This window comes from Delphinapterus leucas, chromosome 5 (genome assembly GCF_059928025.1).
Source record: "Delphinapterus leucas isolate spDelLeu-1000000601 "Yukka" chromosome 5, BTC_Dleu_Yukka2, whole genome shotgun sequence".
In the NCBI taxonomy this organism is placed as follows: domain Eukaryota; kingdom Metazoa; phylum Chordata; class Mammalia; order Artiodactyla; family Monodontidae; genus Delphinapterus; species Delphinapterus leucas.
The window spans coordinates 62,140,331-62,163,122 of record NC_143133.1 but is presented as its reverse complement, the minus strand read 5'-3'; the positions used below and the strand labels follow the sequence as shown (position 1 = coordinate 62,163,122).

General features: G+C 40.4%; 1 protein-coding gene across 1 annotated transcript in view; it reads right to left on the bottom strand.

Moving 5' to 3' along the window:
• The window catches only part of LOC111170757 (NACHT and WD repeat domain-containing protein 2), a 108,743-nt gene that overhangs the window by 19,764 nt on the left and 66,187 nt on the right, over positions 1 to 22,792 (bottom strand). The window contains exon 2 of the mRNA XM_022566305.3: positions 16,584 to 16,672. Coding sequence (XP_022422013.2) covers positions 16,584 to 16,672 — 89 coding nt within the window. The remainder of the gene's footprint in view (positions 1 to 16,583; positions 16,673 to 22,792) is intronic.

Here is a 22,792-nt window from a genome sequence, read left to right as displayed (position 1 = left end):
CACAGCCTGCCATACAGAGATGAGGTCAAAGCATCATCATTTTGGGAGCTGAGAGGAAACAAGATCGGGCTGAAGAAACACTCCACTTAATAGATAAGAAAACTGGGCTTAAGTTACTTTTCCAATGGTTTATAACTAATTACTGACAAAGTGGACCTCTTAAGTGAATGTTCTTTGTGCAAAGACTTGTTATAAGGTCTCCTCTCCATCCTACAAGAAATAGAAAATGAGGATGGGAAGAAATAGCTTCCCTGTGTTCAGAATCTGAGAAAGACTTCATGGTGACTGGACCTGACTGGGATACTTAAATGTCACCTGCAAATGGGGATCTCTCATTCTGTTTATTGAGGGACTAATCCTCTTGGGTGATTTCCAGAGTTGGCATAATTGATAGCCACAATTTAGCGGAATTAAATGTTCAGCGAAGTACAGCTCCTCCAGTAAATTTTGGAGTTTGCCACAATGCCACTGCTCTATATAAAATTGCCTATGTGCACAAAGTAAAGGAGGAACAAAAATACTGGCTTGGGAAGTCAGGCCTGAGAATTCTAGAAGAGCCATTCCACACTGCAGAAATGTTGAGCCAATATTTATAATTCAACTGGAGCAAGGAAGGTCAATGATGACATAATGATTTCCTTCCCTTTTATCTTCTCTATTAATCTTCCTTTCCCCTTTTTATAAATGGGCTCATGGATGGGAGCAGGATGATGTAACATGCTTTTAAGACTTTTACAGAATAGGAACTTGGTAAGGCCTGTCCAGGCTTTGATGGACAGAATCAAAATGCAAAGCAAGCTAGACAAATTGAAGTGCTGGCCTGAGTGAAATGATGTGATTCAATGAGGGGAGATGCATTTCATTTTAGAAAGAGGCACACATTTGATTAATAGACAATGGAAAAGGAGTGATTAGTTGACAATGTGGAGAAAAGACCAAGGGTATCACAACATATCCTATCAATTATAAAGCCAATGATGTATTTTGGCAACTCAGGAGGCAAAATGCATTCTGAGATTCCTGAGCAGGCAGACAGTCAGGAGGAAAAAATGAATATAGAGAAGGAGACTGGGTTCAGTAGAACAGGAGGGTGGTGGTGAAGATGCAGTGGAAGAAAAGCAGGGGGACACAACTGATGATGGACCTTCAGTGTGAGACTAAGGAATTATTAGTCAGTAATTATTAGTAAGGTCAGGCTAATATAAGACTCACATAATTTCACCTGACCTAAAACTTCGATATACATAGAGAATGTAGCTTTTTTATTTTGTCTAAAATGGTTTGGGCCTCCTGCCTAAGTCTCTATCCTCTGGCTATCAGGGTAAAATGAGCTTCTGTTCTATCCAGTTTCAACCTTAGTTTGAACTCATGTTTCCAAGGACTCTTTATTAAGTGCTTATTCTCTCTTCAATCAAGCTGCTGACTCTTTCAAAAGCCTCCTTCTTTTCCTGACATGATGCCTGGGTGACCTCATATCCTGAAGGGGAAAAATGGATTTCTAGGGCACAGTCCCCAGGTGATGCCCACTGCCCGCCTGGTTGCTGGCAGCATGGCTGTGCTTGGGGCAGTTGTAACCCATGGATTGGCCTCTCCCTCTCAGCCTGGTCAGAGCCTGGTGTTGCTCTGCAGCAATCAGGGCCACCCTCCCCTCCTGGGGCTGAGAAGTCCCAGGCCTTGGGCCCATGCTCCATCCAGTTTTTCCACCCTAGCCCTTTTGTGTGGCCACCTCTCCCTGTCATGGAGACTAACAGTGGCCCTTAATTCAGCATATGTGACACACAGTAATTGAGGGCAGCTTTGGAAGTGAAACTTCATGGTCTCTTGCTGCCATGGCCATGATGTGGCCACACCCAGGTCTGTTGGCAGAGGTAGGGGCAGGGGGATGATTGTTGTAAGGCCATCTCTTTCCAGAGTCCTAAATAGAGAGCAGAGGTAAGCTGCCCTTAATGTTACGCATGCACCGACCCATTCTCATTCATCTAACCCACCTCCCCTTTTCTGAAGCAGAACTCGGAGAAGGAGGATGGGGAAGCAAATCTCCCGAACTCTGCCCCTCGCTGTCTCCTTCCACCATTTTCCTAGAGACCACATTGGGTAGATCCTGGCTCTGCCTTACTGACGAGCTGGGCCCTCTTCTCTACATATTAGATCTCCAGGGTCAGAGTGCTAGTGCTAGATGATATGTTAAAGATGTGATTTAAGGAATTTAGGGAAATCTTCTCACAAGCTGATAGTGTGACCTCAAAGGTTTTTGTCTTGCTACATAATCCTTTCTTGTGTGCATGACAATATTTCTTGAATATTCTTCCCATTTAAATTCCTTCTGCACCAGACACGAAGCACCCCTCAGACAGACAGATGACTTGATCAAAGGTCTCTTACTGTACTCAAAAAGGCAAAAGAAAAATGCATATGAATAATTTCATTACACTAGGTTCTTGTTCAGGAGAAAGACTTAAAGGTGAAAAAAAGAAATGAACATTGGTTAAGTGCCTTCCAAGTGCCAGGCATGTTGCATCATCTCATTGAATTCTTGTAACAATCCTGGAAGATAAGTACTACCCCATTCACTTTACAGAGGGGTCAACTGCCTGTCAGAGAAATCAAGCAATTGGCCCAGAGTCACAGGACTGGTAAATTTGCAGACCCAGAATTTGAATCCTAGTCTTTCTAACAGAAAAACTTATGCTGTTTCCACTGTACCCCATAAATTACATAATGTGCTGCATTTTACTGAATTGAAAATATCATCAGTAGTAGGCTGCTCTAATATTGTACATTCCACTAAAAAAGAAATGCACTGCCAATTACACCATGACACACCATTTGTTTGTACGATGAATCCTAATTTCTGAGACGTAAAAGGGTGAAAAAAATGCATCTTAGAAAGAATGATCTGGTAAAGATGGTTTAAAGATTATTTGAGCAGCTGCTGTGCTACGTACAGTCTGGACCAGAACACAAAAACACCCAGGGTAAGGAAAGATCAAGAAGACGTTGCCATAATCATTCAGCTATCAAGAAACAGAAGCCTGGCAGAATAAAGTAAAAAGAATGAAAAGAACTGAAGAGAGTCTCAGGGACCTCTGGGACAACATTAAACACACCAACATTCGAATTATAGGGGTCCCAGAAGAAGAAGAGAAAGAGAAAGGGACTGAGAAAATATTTGAAGAGATTATAGTTGAAAGCTTCCCTAATATGGGAAAGGAAATAGTTAAGTCCAGGATACAGAGAGTCCCATACAAGATAAATCCAAGGATAAACATTCCAAGAAACATATTAAACTGTCAAAAATTAAATACAAAGAAAACATATTAAAAGCAGCAAGGGAAAAACAACAAATAACACACTAGGGAATCCCCATAAGGTAAACAGCTGATCTTTCAGCAGAAACTCTGCAAGCCAGAAGGGACTGGCAGGACATATTGAAAGTGATGAAGGAGAAAAACCTACAACCAAGATTACTCTACCCAGCAAGGATCTCATTCAGATTTGATGGAGAAATTAAAAGCTTTACAGACAAGGAGAAGCTGAGAGAGTTCAGCACCACCAAATCAGCTTCACAACAAATGCTAAAGGAACTTCTCTAGGCAAGAAACACAAGAGAAGGAAAAGACCTACAATAACAAACCCAAAACAATTAAGAAAATGGGAATAGGAACATACATATCGATAATTACCTTAAATGTAAATGGATTAAATGCTCCCACCAAAAGACACAGACTGGCTGAATGGATAAAAAAACAAGACCCATATATATGCTATATGCTGTCTACAAGAGACCCACTTCAGACCTAGGGACACATACAGACTGAAAGTGAGGGGATGGAAAAAGATATTCCATACAAATGGAAATCAAAAGAAAGCTGGAGTAGCAATTCTCATATCAGACAAAATAGACTTTAAAATAAAGACTATTAGAAGAGACAAAGAAGGACACTACAAAATGATCAACGGATCGATCCAAGAAGAAGATATAACAATTGTAAATATTTATGCACCCAACATAGGAGCACCTCAATACATAAAGCAAATGCTAACAGCCATAAAAGGGGAAATCGACAGGAACACATTCATAGTAGGGGACTTTAACACCCCACTTTCACGAATGGACAGATCATCCAAAGTGAAAATAAGTAAGGAAACCCAAGCTTTAAATGATACATTAAACAAGATGGACTTAATTGATATTTATAGGACACTCCATCCAAAGACAACAGAATACACGTTTTTCTCAAGTGCTCATGGAACATTCTCCAGGATAGATCATATCTTGGGTCACAAATCAAGGCTTGGTAAATTTAAGAAAATTGAAATTGTATCAAGTATCTTTTCCGACCACAACTCTATGAGACTAGATATCAATTACAGGAAAAGATCTGTAAAAAATACAAACACATGGAGGCTAAACAATACACTACTTAATAACGAAGTGATCACTGAAGAAATCAAAGAGGAAATCAAAAAATACCTAGAAAGAAATGACAATGGAGACACGATGACCCAAAACCTATGGTATGCAGCAAAAGCAGTTCTAAGAGGGAAGTTTATAGCAATACAATCCTACCTTAAGAAACAGGAAACATCTCAAATAAACAACCTAACCTTGCACCTAAAGCAATTAGAGAAAGAAGAACAAAAATACCCCAAAGTTAGCAGAAGGAAAGAATTCATAAAGATCAGATCAGAGATAAATGAAAAAGAAATGAAGGAAACAATAGCAAAGATCAATAAAACTAAAATCTGGTTTTTTGAGAAGATAAACAAAATTGATAAACCATTAGCCAGACTCATCAAGAGAAAAAGGGAGAAGACTCAAATCAGTAGAATTAGAAATGAAAAAGGAGAAGTAACAACTGACACTGAAGAAATACAAAAGATCATGAGATATTACTACAAGCAACTCTATGCCAATAAAATGGACAACCTGGAAGAAATGGACAAATTCTTAGAAATGCACAACCTGCCAAGACTGAATCAGGAAGAAATAGAAAATATGAACAGACCAATCACAAGCACTGAAATTGAAATTGTGATTAAAAATCTTCCAACAAACAAAAGCCCAGGACCAGATGGCTTCACAGGCGAATTCTACCAAACATTTAGAGAAGAGCTAACTCCTATCCTTCTCAAACTCTTCCAAAATATAGCAGAGGGAGGAACACTCCAAACTCATTCTACGAAGCCACCATCACCCTGATACCAAAACCAGACAAAGATGTCACAAAGAAAGAAAACTACAGGCCAATATCACTGATGAACATAGATGCAAAAATCCTCAACAAAATACTAGCAAACAGAATCCAACAGCACATGAAAAGGATCATAAACCATGATCAAGTAGGGTTTATTCCAGGAATGCAAGGATTCTTCAATATACACAAATCAATCAACGTGATACACCATATTAACAAATTGAAGGAGAAAAACCATATGATCATCTCAATAGAGGCAGAGAAAGCTTTCGACAAAACTCAACACCCATTTATGACAAAAAAACCCTGCAGAAAGTAGGCAGAGAGGGAACTTTCCTCAACGTAATAAAGGCCATATATGACAAACCCACAGCCAACATCGTCCTCAATGGTGAAAAACTGAAAGCATTTCCACTAAGATCAGGAACAAGACAAGGATGCCCACTCTCACCACTCTTATTCAACATAGTTTGGGAAGTTTTAGCCACAGCAATCAGAGAAGAAAAGGAAATAAAAGGAATCCAAATAAGAAAAGAAGTAAAGCTGTCACTGTTTGCAGATGACATGATACTATACATAGAGAATCCTAAAGATGCTACCAGAAAACCACTAGAGCTAATCAATGAATTTGATAAAGTAGCAGGATACAAAATTAATGCTCAGAAATCTCTGGCATTCCTATACACTAATGATGAAAAATCTGAAAGTGAAATCAAGAAAACACTCCCATTTACCATTGCAACAAAAAGAATAAAATATCTAGGAATAAATCTACGTAAGAAGACAAAAGACCTGTATGCAGAAAATTATAAGACACTGATGAAAGAAATTAAAGATGATACAAATAGATGGAGAGATATACCATGTTCTTGGATTGGAAGAATCAACATTGTGAAAATGACTCTACTACCCAAAGCAATCTACAGATTCAATGCAATCCCTATCAAACTACCACTGGCATTTTTCACAGAACTAGAACAAAAAATTTCACAATTTGTATGGAAACACAAAAGACCCTGAATAGCCCAAGCAATCTTGAGAACGAAAAACGGAGCTGGAGGAATCAGGCTCCCTGACTTCAGACTATATTACAAAGCTACAGTAATCAAGACAGTATGGTACTGGCACAAAAACAGAAATATAGATCAATGGAACAGGATAGAAAGCCCAGAGATGAACCCATGCACATATGGTCACGTTATCTTTGATAAAGGAGGCAGGAATGTACAGTGGAGAAAGGATAGCCTCTTCAATAAGTGGTGCTGGGAAAACTGGACAGGTACATGTAAAAGTATGAGATTAGAACACTCCCTAATACCATACACAAAAATAAGCTCAAAATGGATTAAAGACCTAAATGTAAGGCCAGAAACTATCAAACTCTTACAGGAAAAGGTAGGCAGAACACTCTATGACATAAGTCACAGCAAGATCCTTTTTGACCCACCTCCTAGAGAAATGGAAATAAAAACAAAAACAAATGGGACCCAATGAAACTTAAAAGCTTTTGCACAGTAAAGGAAACCATAAACAAGACAAAAAGACAACCCTGAGAATGGGAGAAAATATTTGCAAATGAAGCAAATGACAAAGGATTAATCTCCAAAATTTATAAGCAGCTCATGCAGCTCAATAACAAAAAAACGAACACCCCAATCCAAAAATGGGCAGAAGACTTAAATAGACATTTCTCCAAAGAAGACATACAGACTGCCAACAAACACATGAAAGGATGCTGAACATCACTAATCATTAGAGAAATGCAAATCAAAACTACAATGAGATATCATCTCACACTGGTCAGAATGGCCATCATCAAAAATTCTAGAAAGAATAAATGCTGGAGAGGGTGTGGAGAAAAGGGAACCCTCTTGCACTGCTGGTGGGAATGTGAATTGGTACAGCCACTATGGAGAACAGTATGGAGATTCCTTAAAAAACTCCAAATAGAACTACCATATGACCCCACAATCGCACTACTGGGCATATACCCTGAGAAAACCATAATTCAAAAAGAGTCATGTACCAAAATGTTCATTGCAGCTCTATTTACAATAGCCGGGAGATGGAAACAACCTAAGTGTCCATCATTGGATGAATGGATAAAGAAGATGTAGCACATATATACAATGGAATATTACTCAGCCATAAAAAGAAACGAAATTGAGTTATTTGTAGTTAGGTGGAAGGACCTAGAGTCTGTCATACAGAGTGAAGTAAGTCAGAAAGAGGAAGACAAATACCATATGCTAACACATATATATGGAATTTAAGAAGAAAAAATGTCATGAAGAACCTAGGGGTAAGATGGGAATAAAGACATAGACCTACTAGAGAGTGGACTTGAGGATATGGAGAGGGGGAGGTGTAGGCTGTGACGAGGTGAGGGAGTGGCATGGACATATGTGCACTACCAAACGTGGAGTGGATAGCTACTGGGAAGCAGCCACATGGCACAGGGAGATAGGCTCAGTGCTTTGTGACCACCTAGTGGGGTGGGATAGGGAGGGTGGGAGGGAGGGAGACACAAGAGGGAGGAGATATGGGAACATATGTATATGTATGGCTGGTTCACTTTGTTATAAAGCAGAAGCTAATGCACCATTGTAAAGCAATTATACTCCAATAAAGATATTAAAAAAAGAAAGAAAGAAAGAAAGAAACAGAAGCCTGAGTAAAGACAGAGCCTTGTGAAACTGGAAGACCAGGCCAATTTCCAGGAAGCACTGTGGCAGGTGAATCAACGGGGAACAGTGCAATTTGGATCTAGGTTGTAAAGGATGAAGAATGAACTATGACCACAGTTTTAAAGTCTGGAAGACTGGGGAATAGTAGCAACTGAGAAATTGGGAAAAGGAAGAAGGATGGGTTCCATTTTAGATATTTTAACATTCAAAAACCAACTATCTTCATGTAACTCTGGTGAGGGCTGGAGATGCTGATATGGGGCTCACTCACGCACAGGCACCAGCTTCAGAAGATGACACCTACTTGGGGGTCTAGGGATGAAAAAAACAGGTGGACAGGTCTGGACCTGTGCTGCCAAAGGAAACATGAAGAGATGGAATGTTAAGCAAAGAAGAGAAGGACAAACTCTAGACCAAAGGGGCCTCAGGAGGTACCTTCACCAAGGATGAGCATCTTCCTCTCTGGTGCCTTCAGGTGGCACCACAATGGCACTGTGAGGCAGAGAGCAGGTTTGGCAAGATCTTCCTGCTGGCTGGAGCTGCAGGTTTCACTCACACTTCCCTACACACCTAGGAACTCAACACTTGCCTGCCAGAGAGAAGGAAAAGGGCTGGGTTGGCATAGGAGTTCCTGCTTTGAGACCAAGTTGTTATATTTAATTGCAAGGGCTTATGGGGGAATTATTTTAAAAGCTATCTTTAGCAAAGCTGCAAAAGGTAACAAATGGCACCCCTCAAGACTAAGACTGTTCATCTAATATTGGGAAATAAGGTTTCCATCACCTTCCTCTTTTGATTTCAAATAAAGTTTAAGTCTTAAGACAGCAGGTAAATGAACTGCTTGACCATAAGTTTTAGTCTACTGCCTCATATCGTTACTCAGCCCCAATTCCACAGTGCTTTTTTTTTTTTTTTTTGCGGTACGCGGGCCTCTCACTGTTGTGGCCTCTCCCGTTGCGGAGCACAGGCTCCAGATGCACAGGCTCAGCGGCCATGGCTCACAGGCCCAGCCGCTCTGCAGCATGTGGGATCTTCCCGGACCGGGGCACAAACCTGTGTCCCCTGCATCGGCAGGCGGACTCTCAACCACTGCGCCACCAGGGAAGCCCCCACAGTGCTTTTGAACACTGCATTAACTATTTCATATTATGCACCTGCCAAGTAAAGAACGTTGCTCACCATCTGGCTCTACAAGAATTAAGTCACTAGCCACTGCAGCCATGTTGCAGTATGACCTTCAACATTACCCTGAAAGGAGTTCAAGGCCGAGATCAGGAAGGAGGCACTCCGTGCTCTGGGAAACCTGGCAGAACAGGCCTTCAGATAGTTAGATATTTTCAGGAGAAAATTTTTATGAACCTGGATTCTTGCGTCTTCCCATACTTAGAAAAGCACTAAAACCATTAACTAACATACCAGTTCCTTGTGACTAGTAGCAACCTTCTACCGAGATGTGTGCCTGTTGCACGTTCCCCTTTTGCCAAAATCACATGTGTACTGACCTCCCCCTTAGCTCTCAGAACAGTTTCTCAGAGCTCTCTGCAAGGCTGTCTCCCAGGCTATAGTACTCAGTAAGACACCAAAAAACTTGACTCATAGTTTCTACACTGTGTGTGTGTGTGTGTGTGTGTTTTTCTTTTTAGTTGACACACCCTACTAATGCAATGTCCAAAAGTGATCAAATAAAAGGAAAAGTTACTAATTTGACTAGTGAAAAATTATTAATCATTATCTGGATTTTTTTTTTTTACATGTACAAATGAATTTCCATTCACTCCAGAAGCTCCTCTAATTAAGTCTCTCCATCACTTGCATCAGGACACCTGTTACTGGGCAGTCAGGTTCTCATTCCTGTTAGAATGGCCTCACCCTGACCACTCCCATCTAGAGCTTCACAGTCCAGCATGGGAGCATTTGACTATTGAGCACCCAAAATGTGGCCAGTCTGAACCGGGATGTGTTGTGAGTGTAAAGTATACACTGGACTTTGAAGACTTCGTATAAAAAAATAATATAAAATAACTAATAATTTTTATGTTGACTATGTGTTGAAATGATATTTTGGATATAAAATGGCTTAAATATGTTCTTAAATTTTTTTTTTTCTGCTTCCTTTTACTTTTCAAAACGTAGTTAGAAAATCTAATTGCATTTGTGGCTTGCATCTGTGATTCCCATTATACTTCTTTCTTACAGCAGTGGTCTAGACTCTCAGCTTCTGGGTCTTATTCATTTAATAAATTCACTTTAATCAACATTTATTATGTATATAATATGAACCAGGTACTCTAAAAAGGACTGGTGATAAAAAGATATAAATAATATGACTTCTGACTTTGATGAGCTTCCAGTTAGGGGGAAAGGCATTTTAAAAGTAATTAAAACAATATGACAGATACTATTAAAGACTAGAAATAAAGCACTATGGAATCTTGAAGAAGGAAATTCACTGTTTCTTAAAGGATGAGTAGAAAATTTTCTAGTCATTGGCATGGGGGACAATTTAAGAGCAGCCCGAACAGAGGGCACAGTGGGTCTGAAGACTCAGGGGAGAAAAAAGAACTTGTTTGGGGAACTGAACGCAGATTAGAAAAGCTAAAACAGGCTACCTGTGTGGGAGGGGACAGACAAGACCTCAGTGGATAGGGGTGGAAAAGAGAAACTCATATGCCAGGCTAAGACATGCAGAATGTATCTTGTGGATGAAAGAGTCAGATATGTATTTCAGAGATACCACTGCAGAAATATGGTGGAGGGTGGACAAGGTGGTCCAGGTGGCTGGAAGGGTTGAGGCTGGGGAGGAGAAGGACAAGATGAAGGTAAACAGGCCCACAGCATATCTACTGCAATAGTCAAGATGACAGTAATAGAGACTTGAACAGCGGAGATACACTGGAGAAATATTTAGGAGGTAGAATCCACAGGTCTTTGGGATTTATTGGATGTTAAAGGTGAAGAAAAAGGAACAGGGTTATTTACTTTGGTGACTAAGTGATGTGAGAGGAATACTAGATGCCCACTAAAACTGTTTGCTATCAGAAGGTATTCTTAAGGAACGAAACTAAGTTGAGTGGCTGGACTGAAATGAAACTGTTTTCAAAATGGAGCAGTGGCTAAACGCCCAGATCAATCAAGTACCCCCGTTAGAGGTCCCTGCCCCAATCAGGTCTACTCCTGCTCAGGGTACCTGTGGGGGCAGGGTGGGGCAGATTATAAGGGTTCAGGGAGTAGAGGGGGAATATTTGGGAATCAGAAAGCAAGAACTTCTTGCTTCTTAGAAAGCAAGAACTTGGGCTGGAGTTTGAAGGGTAGGCGGTAGAGGAGAAAGGGTATTTCTGATAAGAGGGGAGAAGTACAATAGGTACAGTGAATGAGATTTTCAAGTCAAGAATGAGTGATCAGCAAGACATGCTCCAAGGATAGGCTGAGGATGGCCAAACTGGCATGGAGTGTTTATGTTGGGAAAAATGGCAGATGAAGTTGGGGAGACAGCTGGGATCGCATCAAAGAGGGACCCCATCAGCAGCAGGGAGCCATTATAAGGTTTTAAGCAAAGGAAATGACAACCTGACATTTAAGTAAGGTTACTCTGGTGATGTATAGAAGAACTCAAGTAGGATGATGGTGTAGGCAGCTCTGCTTGCTACTTTTACTAAACCCAGTAAATGTCAAGTACTCTTCCAGGCCCCGGAGACTTAAAAATAAGTGAGGAGGGGCTTCCCTGGTGGCACAGTGGCTAAGAATCCACCTGCCAATGCAGGGGACATGGGTTCGAGCCCTGGTCTGGGAGGATCCCGCGTGCCGTGGAGTGACTGGGCCCGTGTGCCACAACTGCTGAGCCTGCACTCTAGAGCCCGTGCTCCACAACAAGGGAAGCCACCGTGATGAGAAGCCCACGCACCGCAACGAATAGTGGCCCCTGTTCGTCGCAACTAGAGAAAGCCCGCGCGCAGCACCAAAGACCCAACGCAGCCAAAAATAAAATAAATTTAAAAAAAAATAAGTGAGGACTAGTCTCTTCCTCCAGGACTTGCAACCTACTGTGGGTAAGCACAGAACAAGATCAGTTAAGATCCTCTTTGTTCATCATTTTTTTTTTAATAGCTTTAAAAAAATTTAGTTTTGGCTGCCTTGGGTTTTTGTTGCTCTGCATGGGCTTTCTCTAGTTGCGGTGAGTGGGGGCTACTCTCTGTTGCGGTGTGCAGGGTTCTCATTGCAGTAGCTTCTCTTGCTGGGGAGCATGGGCTTTAGGTGTGCGGGCTTCAGTAGTTGTGGCACACGGGCTCAGTAGTTGTGGCACGCAGGCTCAGTAGTTGTGGCACGTGGGCTCTAGAGCTCAGGCTCAGTAGTTGTGGCACATGGGCTTAGCTGCTCTGTGGCATGTGGGATCTTCCCGGACCAGGGCTCGAACCTATGTTCCCTGCATTGGCAGGTGGATTCTTAACTACTGCACCACCAGGGAAGTCTCTTCATCTAATTTTTTGAACCAATTAAGGTTACATCAGGGTCTCAGCAATAAGAATGGAGAGGAAACATCTGAAAGCAGGGCTTGCAGATAATTACAAGCCCTTTATTTATTGGGTCCTGCACCACCTGCTTTTACCCCAATCTGTCTTTATTTTTCCCAATTTATTCCCCTGTTCTTCCTTTTGATCCTCTACTCCATAGTCAAGGGCACTCACTGAACACTGGCAAATCAAATAACATCTTATTTAAACCCCTTGTCTTTCTCTGAGCCATGTGTGTTTTCTGCTCTGAGTAGGCTTGACATTCTTTCCATTTAATGTCACCATCTCCAAGCAGTCAACTATGTATATTACACATGGAATTAGTTGAAGTTCACATAATCAGAGAGCCTGGTGCATTTTCGTTAAAACTCTTAGTTTAAATGAAAAAATAAAGGAAATACTAGAAAACAGTCTGCCAAACAGGCATAGAGAAAAAAGTACATGGCGTTGCTTGAAGTGTAACTCTGCAGTCTATCAACTTAGTTCAATAGAGATTTAACTCAATAGTCAAGTACCTGGCACATAGTAGGCCAATCACTGGGATAAGTTGAATAAGACAGTTCCAGTCCTGAGAATTTTTAGACGTTATAGACAGGTGATGAAAAACATACCTAGTCAGATGTCTCCTTATCTTTGCCGCTCATTCTAGTCCGCACCACGATCATTTCTTACTTGCGCTGCCTTACTGTTTCTGCCATCTCTCCCCACCCCCACTCCAGTCCCCTCACAAAGCTTGCGCGAACCTCTTAAACATAAATCCCGTCACTCTTTCACTTCTTACTCAGGAACATTCTGAGTCCTTACTCTCAGTCCATAAGGTATGATCTTCTTTTGATGTCATCTCCTACCATCATTTATCTTACTCATTACTCCATTCTACTCCATTCCCACTTGGCTTCTTTACTGTGCCTAGAATATTCTAAACACTTTCCCACCCCAGACCCTTTTCCTGGCTGCCTCTGTCTGGAATTCTCCTCCCAAAACGTCTGCATGATTTGCTCCATTACCTCTGCAGATCTCTGCTCAAAGGCTGTCTTATTACTCAGTCCTTCTCTGACTACCTGGCATTCCCTACCTCCCTTTATCGTTTTTTACTTTTCTTAAAAGCATTTACTCAGTAAAATGTATCTATTACCACTGGAATTTACCGTTTATTGTCTGCCTCTCTCAACAATATTGGAAGCTCCACGAGAAGAGGGTGTGATGGGTTTTTTCCCTGTATTTCCAGCACGTGGAATGTCAACTGGCATGTTGTCAATGGTCAATAAACACTTCTTAAATGAGCTGGATCAATGACTGGGAGTTATGCACAGGACTTTAGGGGAGCAGGGTATGTGGTATAACCTGGGAGGAATGAGGGGAGCAGAGAACAATTCTTTAAGCAAGTAATGTTTGGGCTGAGACTTCATTCATTCAACATTCTTATGGAGTTTTACTACGTGCCAGGCGCTATTCTAGGATGTAGCTGTCATAAAGGCAGACAAGTCCCTGTTCCTGTGGAACTTACAATCTTGGAAGAAAGATAAGAAACAATCCAATGCATGAGTAAACAAGAAAAATATCCAACACTGACACATGCTATGCAAATAACTAAAATAGGATGATGTAAAATACAGCACACCTAGGGGGTTACTTTAGATTGGGTCATGAGGGAATCAACTCTAGGAAGTGACATTTCAGAGGAGACTTGAAGGACAGTGAGTAAGCACCCGTGTAAAGATGAGGGGGTGAGCATTCCTATAGAGAGACAGCCAGGGAAAATTCCTGAAATGGAATGGGCTTGAAGTGTTCAAGGGACCAATTGGAGGACACACAGCTGCAGAGAAGTGGGCAAGGAGAAGAGGGGGATGACTTAAGATCAGACAGGAAGAGTCCTAGGAATGAGCAGGACTTAGGAGGTGAAGCAGGGGAAGAAGCAGATGGAAAAGCATTGTAGGTGGTAAGAACAGAAGGCAAGAAAGCAGGAAATAGACTGGTATGTTTGAGTAACTCTAGGAAATGCGTTTCTCCTGAGTCCAATGCACAAAGATGGAATCCAGAACGCTGTACGGCTAAATTCGTTTTTTTGTGAAGCTTCTGGCACATTTTGCTGCAGCTGAGAAAAGAGGACCATCTCTCCAGTAAACACAGCCTCAGGGAGCTCTATAACCAACCTATTTTGGAAGGTGGGAAGCAAGTGCAACCTTGCATATTGTATTCTAAACACAACCTCAGATGTGTAAGCTGTCACCACCCCCATTTTAGACACTAAAGGACCAGCAGGTGGGTTAAGTCACTCACAGTCAAGAGCTGGGGCTCAATTCCATGTCATGCTTTACCCAGTGCTGTTAACTCTGCTGTCCAGTATCTCACTGACTGATTCAATACACCTGCCTGGAATGATCCTTGCCATCAATTTCTTCTATGGAGCTTGCCTTCTACCGTTTTCCTTTGGCTTTATCTGTTTTCTCCTGTACCTACTTAAAATTTAGAAAATATATTTTTCCTTTTTTCCCCTCAGCTAATCCTAATCAATTCCATGTTTTATGGAGGCTGTTCTGTAGCTCAACCTTCTTCTACTGACAAAAGTGATGCAAACCCAAATAAGCTCAAAGATGGTATTAATAGGCTTGGATACATTTCTTTACAGTAACCGAGTCCCCAAGGAATGTCTAAGTCTTTGGGAATCTTGACATATCAGAATTTTTAACAGTTGAGACTCTGTTATCAGTAGAACGAGATTCCTCAGAGAAGGTGGTGCTGACTTCACAACAAGGAATTTAGGTTGATGATTTTTCAAGTAAACAGTGACTTAGGAGTAACTATTCAATATGTGTGTCACAATGGCTTGCTGCTAACAGACACTATGCATTGAGATCAAAGCCATTTTGAAACTCTTATTTTATACATCCTATTAGAAGGCACTAGGAAGTATACCAAGACAAAATATTTACAGTCAACCCTTGAATAACACAGGTTTGAACCGTGTGGATCCACTTGTGTGGATTTTTTCAGTAGTAAATACTACAGTATGAAATGATCCATGGTTGGCTGAATCCTCGGATATGGAGGGACCGTGGATACAGAGGGCTGACTGTAAAGTTATACGTGTATTTTCAACTACGCAGAGGGTCAGCACCCCTAACCCCTGCATTGTTTGAGGGTCAACTGTATTCAGAAGGAAACAAATGAGGGGTGAAATTTTCTTCCATTAACAATGTCACATTTTTGGCGGGGGCAGGGCGGGGTGGTGGTGTGATGAATTGGGAGATTGGGATTGACATATATACACTAATATGTATAAAATGGATAACTAATAAGAACCTGCTGTACAAAAAAATAAAATTAAAAAATTAAAAAAAATAACCCCAAAACTCTCTCCCAACCCAAAGAGTAAAAAAAAAAGACACATTTTGCACTCTTACACCACAGACCTCTAGTCCACAGTCCCTACTTAACAATGTAAACATGTAGTTAGGATAGCACTGTTCGGTTAAGATGTCCATTGCAAATGAAGGTGATGAATTCTGACTAAATAACGCTATCTATAGTTGCAGGAGCCATTCACTTAAAAATTTTTTTGGATGTCTAAGATATGCCCAATGTCTTCTAGTACTTTTCAGTTAGGTGGCTTCATCAACAGTGTCTACAAAAGCTAGGATGTTATGAATTTTAGCAATGACATGCACAGTTACTGTTTCTTGAAAGGCTGATGGTTTGTTTTGTTTTTTTGGTAAATGGTAAATTCCCAAAATGCTTGGGGAAAAGGACATTCTTCAATGCAAATAAAAACTAAAAGGTAGGACAGAAGGCAAGGACTGACCAAGCTGCTAAAAAGAAATACTCGGGAGAGAGTTGGTCCCAATTTTTTGATGCAAAACATTTCTAGAGATGCCAGCTTAAAGGCAGGTGCTCAGCAACCTTGCCCTTTTTGACATTAGTGGAGGTTAGCAAAAAAGCAAATAAACATAATTCCAAGAAAAAGATGAGCCAATACCGGATAGGGTCCAAGAAACAGAGCATAAAAGTGCAAAACATCAAAAATGACTAAATATTTTACTTCCATTTTCCAGTGTTTCTTTTCACCCACGCTTAAAGAAATGAAATATTTCGGGGCTTAAAACATATTTTATAACACCCAAACTGTGACAAGAAACACACATTAGTTATTTAGCTGACATAATTAAAAATGAAATTAATATCAGCGTTACCTGAAATTCTAATCCATAGTTTTCTCTGCAGAATTCTCTTAATTTAGGATACACGTTTTCTCTTAGTGCCTGTCTTTCTGCTCCCGTGTCTGTGGTAGAAAAGCAAACACACAGAAAGTGAGTTATGTCCACATAGTACACATTTCTGGAAGAAAAGAAAGCTTACAAATAAACATTAACATTAATATAATCAAGCTGGGGTGCTGCATTGTGAAATGATGGGATATTAGCCTGCTGGAGAAGACTTGCTCTTAACAGAGCAGGGGAGCTGAGATGTTTACCATGCACACAGGGCGAATGGGAGCCCTGGGTAAGTTCTGTGGGTGCTGGCAGAGCTGGGAATTCACAGCTCATTCTTTATACCCACGTAGACCCTCACATGGCACTCTTAAATAGCTACAACCACATTGTCTTTCAAAGAGGCAGAAGGAAAAATTGTAAGGCTGTCAGGTGTAGCTCCATTGAGTGTAAATATTTCAAAACACACACACACACTGATTACTGATTTCCAAAAACATCCAGACTCTATCATTCCCTACAGTATTTAGAAACAATGCTACTTTTACAAGATTCAGTACAGCATCTGTGCAATCAGCACAACAGTCAGGAGTGACAGATTGTAGGAGTCATCGTCTAAAACTAGCGGATTCCACTGGCCAATGGTTCAACATTAGCGTCTCCCACCCTGGGCTTAGGGACCTGTTATGTCAGAGAGGGGATCGTTTTACATGTGCCACAGTGTGTAAAAGCTTCGAAATAAAATATTTAAAAATTATCCGTGTCATTAAAAAATACGAGAAGAAACAGAGAACCCGAAACCAGAAGAACCATAACATATGTATGTATTTAATGTTGAATGTTCTGCACAGAAAGGGATTCTACAGCCACTTGTGCTGGACGGTGCTCTACATCAGTGATGACGCTGTAAGATGCTTACAGCAAAGAGAATGGTCCTCGCCCAGCTAACTTCACAGAAAGATAAGAATCAGAGCTTAAAAAATTAGGTTAATGTGTTATCTCATGAAAAGGACCATTTGCTAAATGTACCTCAATCCCAGCCATAACCATGAAACATCTGCATACCACATTTGTAACTCAGGAACCAATTTAAAAGACTGTCCTTGTTATTCTCAAGCACATCTGTCCGTGCAAACTCAACCATATGCCGTGTTGACCTACTCTACTTTCCTACTGTTCTCAAGCCCGTTTTGAGAGGCAAACAACCAATCCCAAGAGTCTGAGATGCAGCGGCAGCTTGACAGAGTGACAGGAACCAGTGTTTACATGGGAACCAAAGACTCAATACAAGGTCTTCGAGATTACCCTGTGATCCAAACAAGTAGGGTCTTTTCCCCCCATAGACCCAACATGGACCTAAGTCCAAAGGGAAAGCAGGAGGACCGTGTTGAGGAGGGTACACTTGAGCAGTGCCCATGTGCCCTTACGGCACTGGTGGAAGCAGATTAAGCTTCCACATGATTTATATAATCTTGGGATCAGGTGCCCATCCTCCCTCACCCCACTGTAAGGGCTGAAAACACTATCTTCCAAGTAAAGCTGTTGATATTCAATCTCTCTAAAAGGCTACCGACTTTTAAGACCCAAATAACAAAAAGTCACTTCAAAAATGAAGAGATACTACCAGATGTGGAATTTGGGAATATATTAAACAACAATTATTGGTAAGATATTCTAAAAAAAATAGTATTCAAATAATACATGAAAAAAATTATGAAATGAGCAGAAATTTGCTTCTAAAAAATGTTATTATAACTCTTATTACTGGGTCCCAAGACCTGAATGTGTCGTAGTAAGGAGGCTAAGACAGAAATGCAGTATCTAATTACTAACGTTTACTGAGTGCTTACTGTAGACTAGTAGTGTGCTAAGTTTTTCTATGTGTATTTTCTTAGTCACTTCTGTCAAAAACCCTATGAAAATCATCAGTCCATTTTTAAAATAAGAGGAAACAAATATAAAGGGGTTAAGAGACATGCCTGAGGTCATGTGACCACTGAGTTGGAGAACCTGGATTTGAATTTAGAGAGCCGAATGCCATAGTCTGCTCTAACCATGGAAGATATGCAACTGTGCCAAGAATCAATTTTTGAAAATGGCAAATGCAAGAGCTTCCCAGAATGGTTAAGGGATGCTGAAGTCCTAATATTTATGAAACAAACAAAAATCTCAGTTACCCGTGACAAATTTTTCCCTTTCTATAATACACCCTTCAACAGCCAACCCATCAATAAGTTCTCTTGCTCCATCCATCTCTAAATAAATCCTGAATGAATCTACTTCTCTGCACCTCTGGTACAAGCCAAACTCATCTCTCACCTGGACCCTATCTCGCTGTTTCCATACTTGGCTCCGTCAATCCATTCTCCACAGAGCAGCCAGATTTATGTAAAAACATAAATCCGATCACATCACTCTCTTGTTTAAAATCCTCCAGCAGCTCTTCATGGAACTTGGAATGAAATCCCCACTCCTTACCTTGAATGTTCTCTCCTTCTCTAAGCTCATTTCTTACCACTTGCCCTGTTCATGTCACTCAAGCAGCGCTGGCGTTCATTTGGTTCCTGGGTTATATTCTCACTGGTGACCTCTGCTCTAGCCATGACTTCCTCCTGGAATGCTTAGTCCCATGATCATTTCATGTCATCTCCTGTCATTCAAGTGTCAGCTTTAATGCCACCTCCTCAGAGAGGCCTTCTCTGAGCCCTCCAGCTACAGACCCCTCTCTATCACACCATCTTCTTCAAATTCTTTGCACATTACTCATCACTATTGGTGATAATTTTCTGTTTACTATGTGTCTCCCCCACTGCCAGGTGAGCTCAATGGGACTCAGGACCTTCTTCTGTCTCTTTCGCTGCTGCATCCCCAGTGACTAGAGTCATGCTCAATTAAGGAAGGAGTATATGAAAAAACCCACACAGGCACCAGGGATAAAAATGAGCTGACAGGCAATGCATCTCTGCAATTACCTCCAGAAACAGAAAGGCTTCCTACATTACAATATGCCATTGGTTGGACAGGGAATCAAGACTGTGAAATTCTGGGAAATACATGATTGGGTTTAGAAAGTGGACTTCATGAAGTAAGTGAATGAACTGAAATACTGATGTCTTTCATGGTTTCTGTGTTTCTGGCAAAATACTAATATTTTATCAAATTATGTTAAATGTTTCTAAAAATGTGAGGGAAGTGTATGACAGGCATTCTTTATTATTACTTATATTACAAAAGCGACTCAGATTTTCCTATATTTGTATTAATATAGGATGATTGGCTCTGGAAATGGAAAAGTAATTAAAATAAAATGGATTAATTATGCTGGGTGACAGATAAGCTGGCTTAATTATACAAAAAACCTGATTCATACTGACAGCACATCCTGATGGTTGGCAATTAAAAAACACTAGAATGTCATGGATAGGAAAAATTAAGTCGCAGAATGTCACACATAAAAAGGGACCTCTTACAAAAGTGTAGAAGACGAGGTATGTCATCATTTATTCTTCATAGTCACTGCATCCATTTGTATCTGTCCAGCTCCTGAATGCTTTGAAAAGATGCATTAACACTTCGGTAGCACTAAAGAGGTTTTTAAAGAGTTGCTTTCTAAATAATTCCTCTATGATTTCAGAATTAATGACGGTCTCTGTGTAGTATCTGAGTTACCTGCAGGAAGAACATTAGCTGGCACAGAATTATCAGTCAATATCTTTATCCTACTTCAAGCAGGATTTAGATTAATTCCAAGATTTTATTAAAAATAAGAGTGCCAAAATGACCATGTGGGACTGGAACTTATTACTGCCCCACCTCACCCAACCTTCAGAGCACGGATGTTAGATTAAGTCATTTCCCTCTTGGCAGCTCACAAAACTTATTTAGGATCCACCTACAGCTGTCATTCCAGCCTGGGTTCCCAAGTCTCTGTAGGTTTGCTCATGCCTGGATTTTCCCTCTTTACCTGGCCCCTTAGCCAATGATTCATCTGGACATCTTATCTGACTTTTGTTGTTGTTGGGGTTGATTTCCTGTCTGGCAGCTTCCCAGAGGCTACCTCCTCTCCATGCCCTCCAAGTCCTCTGTGCCCAACCATCATCCTCACCATTCATTATTTCCATATCACCACATCCTGTCAACTTTATCATAATCTTCTTTTGAATGTGGCTATGCTTTTCTGTCTACTCTCTATTTTTGTACTCACCATCTCTCAGCCCTTAGAGTCCTACTTGACTGACCTGTTACCTGTCCCTTCTCATTGCAGTCTTAAGCTCCACAGAGCTGCCGGAGATAAATTCTAAGACAAAACAAAAGTGAAAACTAATTTGATCATTAAAGACCTTGGCTGGCATCTGGTGGCCCAGAGGATGAAGGCCAGAATATTCAGCAGGTGTAAATGTATCTTCGACCTAAGTTCTATCTTCTACTGCTCTTTATCATGCACCCTCCAGGGTATTTTTCAGCTATTACTTGAACCCGAGCCTTGTCTTTACACATACTGCTTTCCACACCCAGAATCCCCTATCTACTGCATCCCCTTTGCTTGGCAGACTCAGACCCTCCTGAGTCCCAATCAAAGGCAGCACAGTTTGTGAATGCTTACGAGACAGAGACAGGCATGCCCTGGCCACCCCATAGCACTTTGTTCACCCCTATATAACATCATGTATTTTACTTTATTATAAATATAATATTTTTAATTTATTTATTTTTAGTCTGTCTCCCCCATTAGACTTGTGAATTCATGGGAGGCAAGGACTTCCTCATACATAATTATTATAATTAGGAATGAAATGCCAAGTAGCATACTGATGCTACAGAAGTTAAAATATATATAAGGATATACTGTGAACAATAACTTTATTTCTAATAAATTAGAAAATGTGGGTGAAATGAACAAATTCTAGAAACAGAAATTATTGAAAGTGACTCAAGGAAAAGAAAATCTGAAGAGATATACAACAAGTTAAAAAATTTCCATTAGTTATTAAAAATCTTCCCAAAGAAAATCACCACCCAAGAGTATTTAACTGATATATCAATAGTTAAAGAAATAATCCCTTACACTTTCAGAAAAGAGTAGAAGGAACACTTCAACTCATTCTTTAAGTCTATATTATCCTAAACCCCAAATGAGACAATAACATCAAAAGAAAAAAACACAAAACAAAAACTGCAGACCAATATATATCCCTCATGAACACTGAGGCAAAAACTCTTAGCAAGATACTAGCAAACTGCCCCCAGCAATATATACACTGTCACCTAAGGGGATATAGTACAAGAATGATAGGTTAGTTTAACGTGGAATATGCCACATTAATACAGGGCATGACCATATGATCACTCCACAGATGCAGAAAAACTTTTGCCAAAATCTAATACCCATTTAGCCACAGGGAACAGAAAGTAATTTCTTTGCCCTGATAAAGGGCACTTACACAAAACCCTACAATTAGCACCATGTTTCATGGCTTAAGACTGAATATTTTCCACCTATGATCAGGAACACATTATCACTTACAGTCAACATTTTACTGGAGGTTGTAGTCAGTGCAGTGAAGAAAAAATTAAAAATAAAGGCATCTAGACTGAAAAGGAAAAAAATATTCTCAGTTGACAAGGTCTTGTATGTAGGAAACCCTGAGGAATCCAGAGGAAAAATACAATGGCTATAAACGATTTCAACAAGGTGGCTGGATAGACTATACAAATCAACAGTATTTCTCTGTACTCACAACAAACAATCCAAAAATGAAATAGAAAAACTGCAGATCCAACACAGTCCCTATCAAAACCCCAGCATATTTTGCAATTATTTTTTCCGTACCATTATTGAAATGAAGTTTTAAAGCACACTTTGGTCAATCTTGCTCATTATCTGATCTGTTAAGTACACCAACTGGTATCAAACAGAAAAGACAGTAGAGGGACTAACTGTGGTTCTAGAACCAAACTCCCCATGTCTGAATCCCACCTCTTCACCTGCTAGCTGTGTGATTTCAGGCAAATTAAAAGATGTCTTTTTTTTTTTTCATTTGTCATGTGGAATCAAAATTACTAGTATCAAGCTTATGAGGTTGTTGTGAAGATTAGATGGAGTCTTTCAACACCACCTGGCATGTGGTAAATACTCAATAAATGTTGCAATTATTCTATCAAACAATTTGGGGAATCAAAGACTAAAGCAT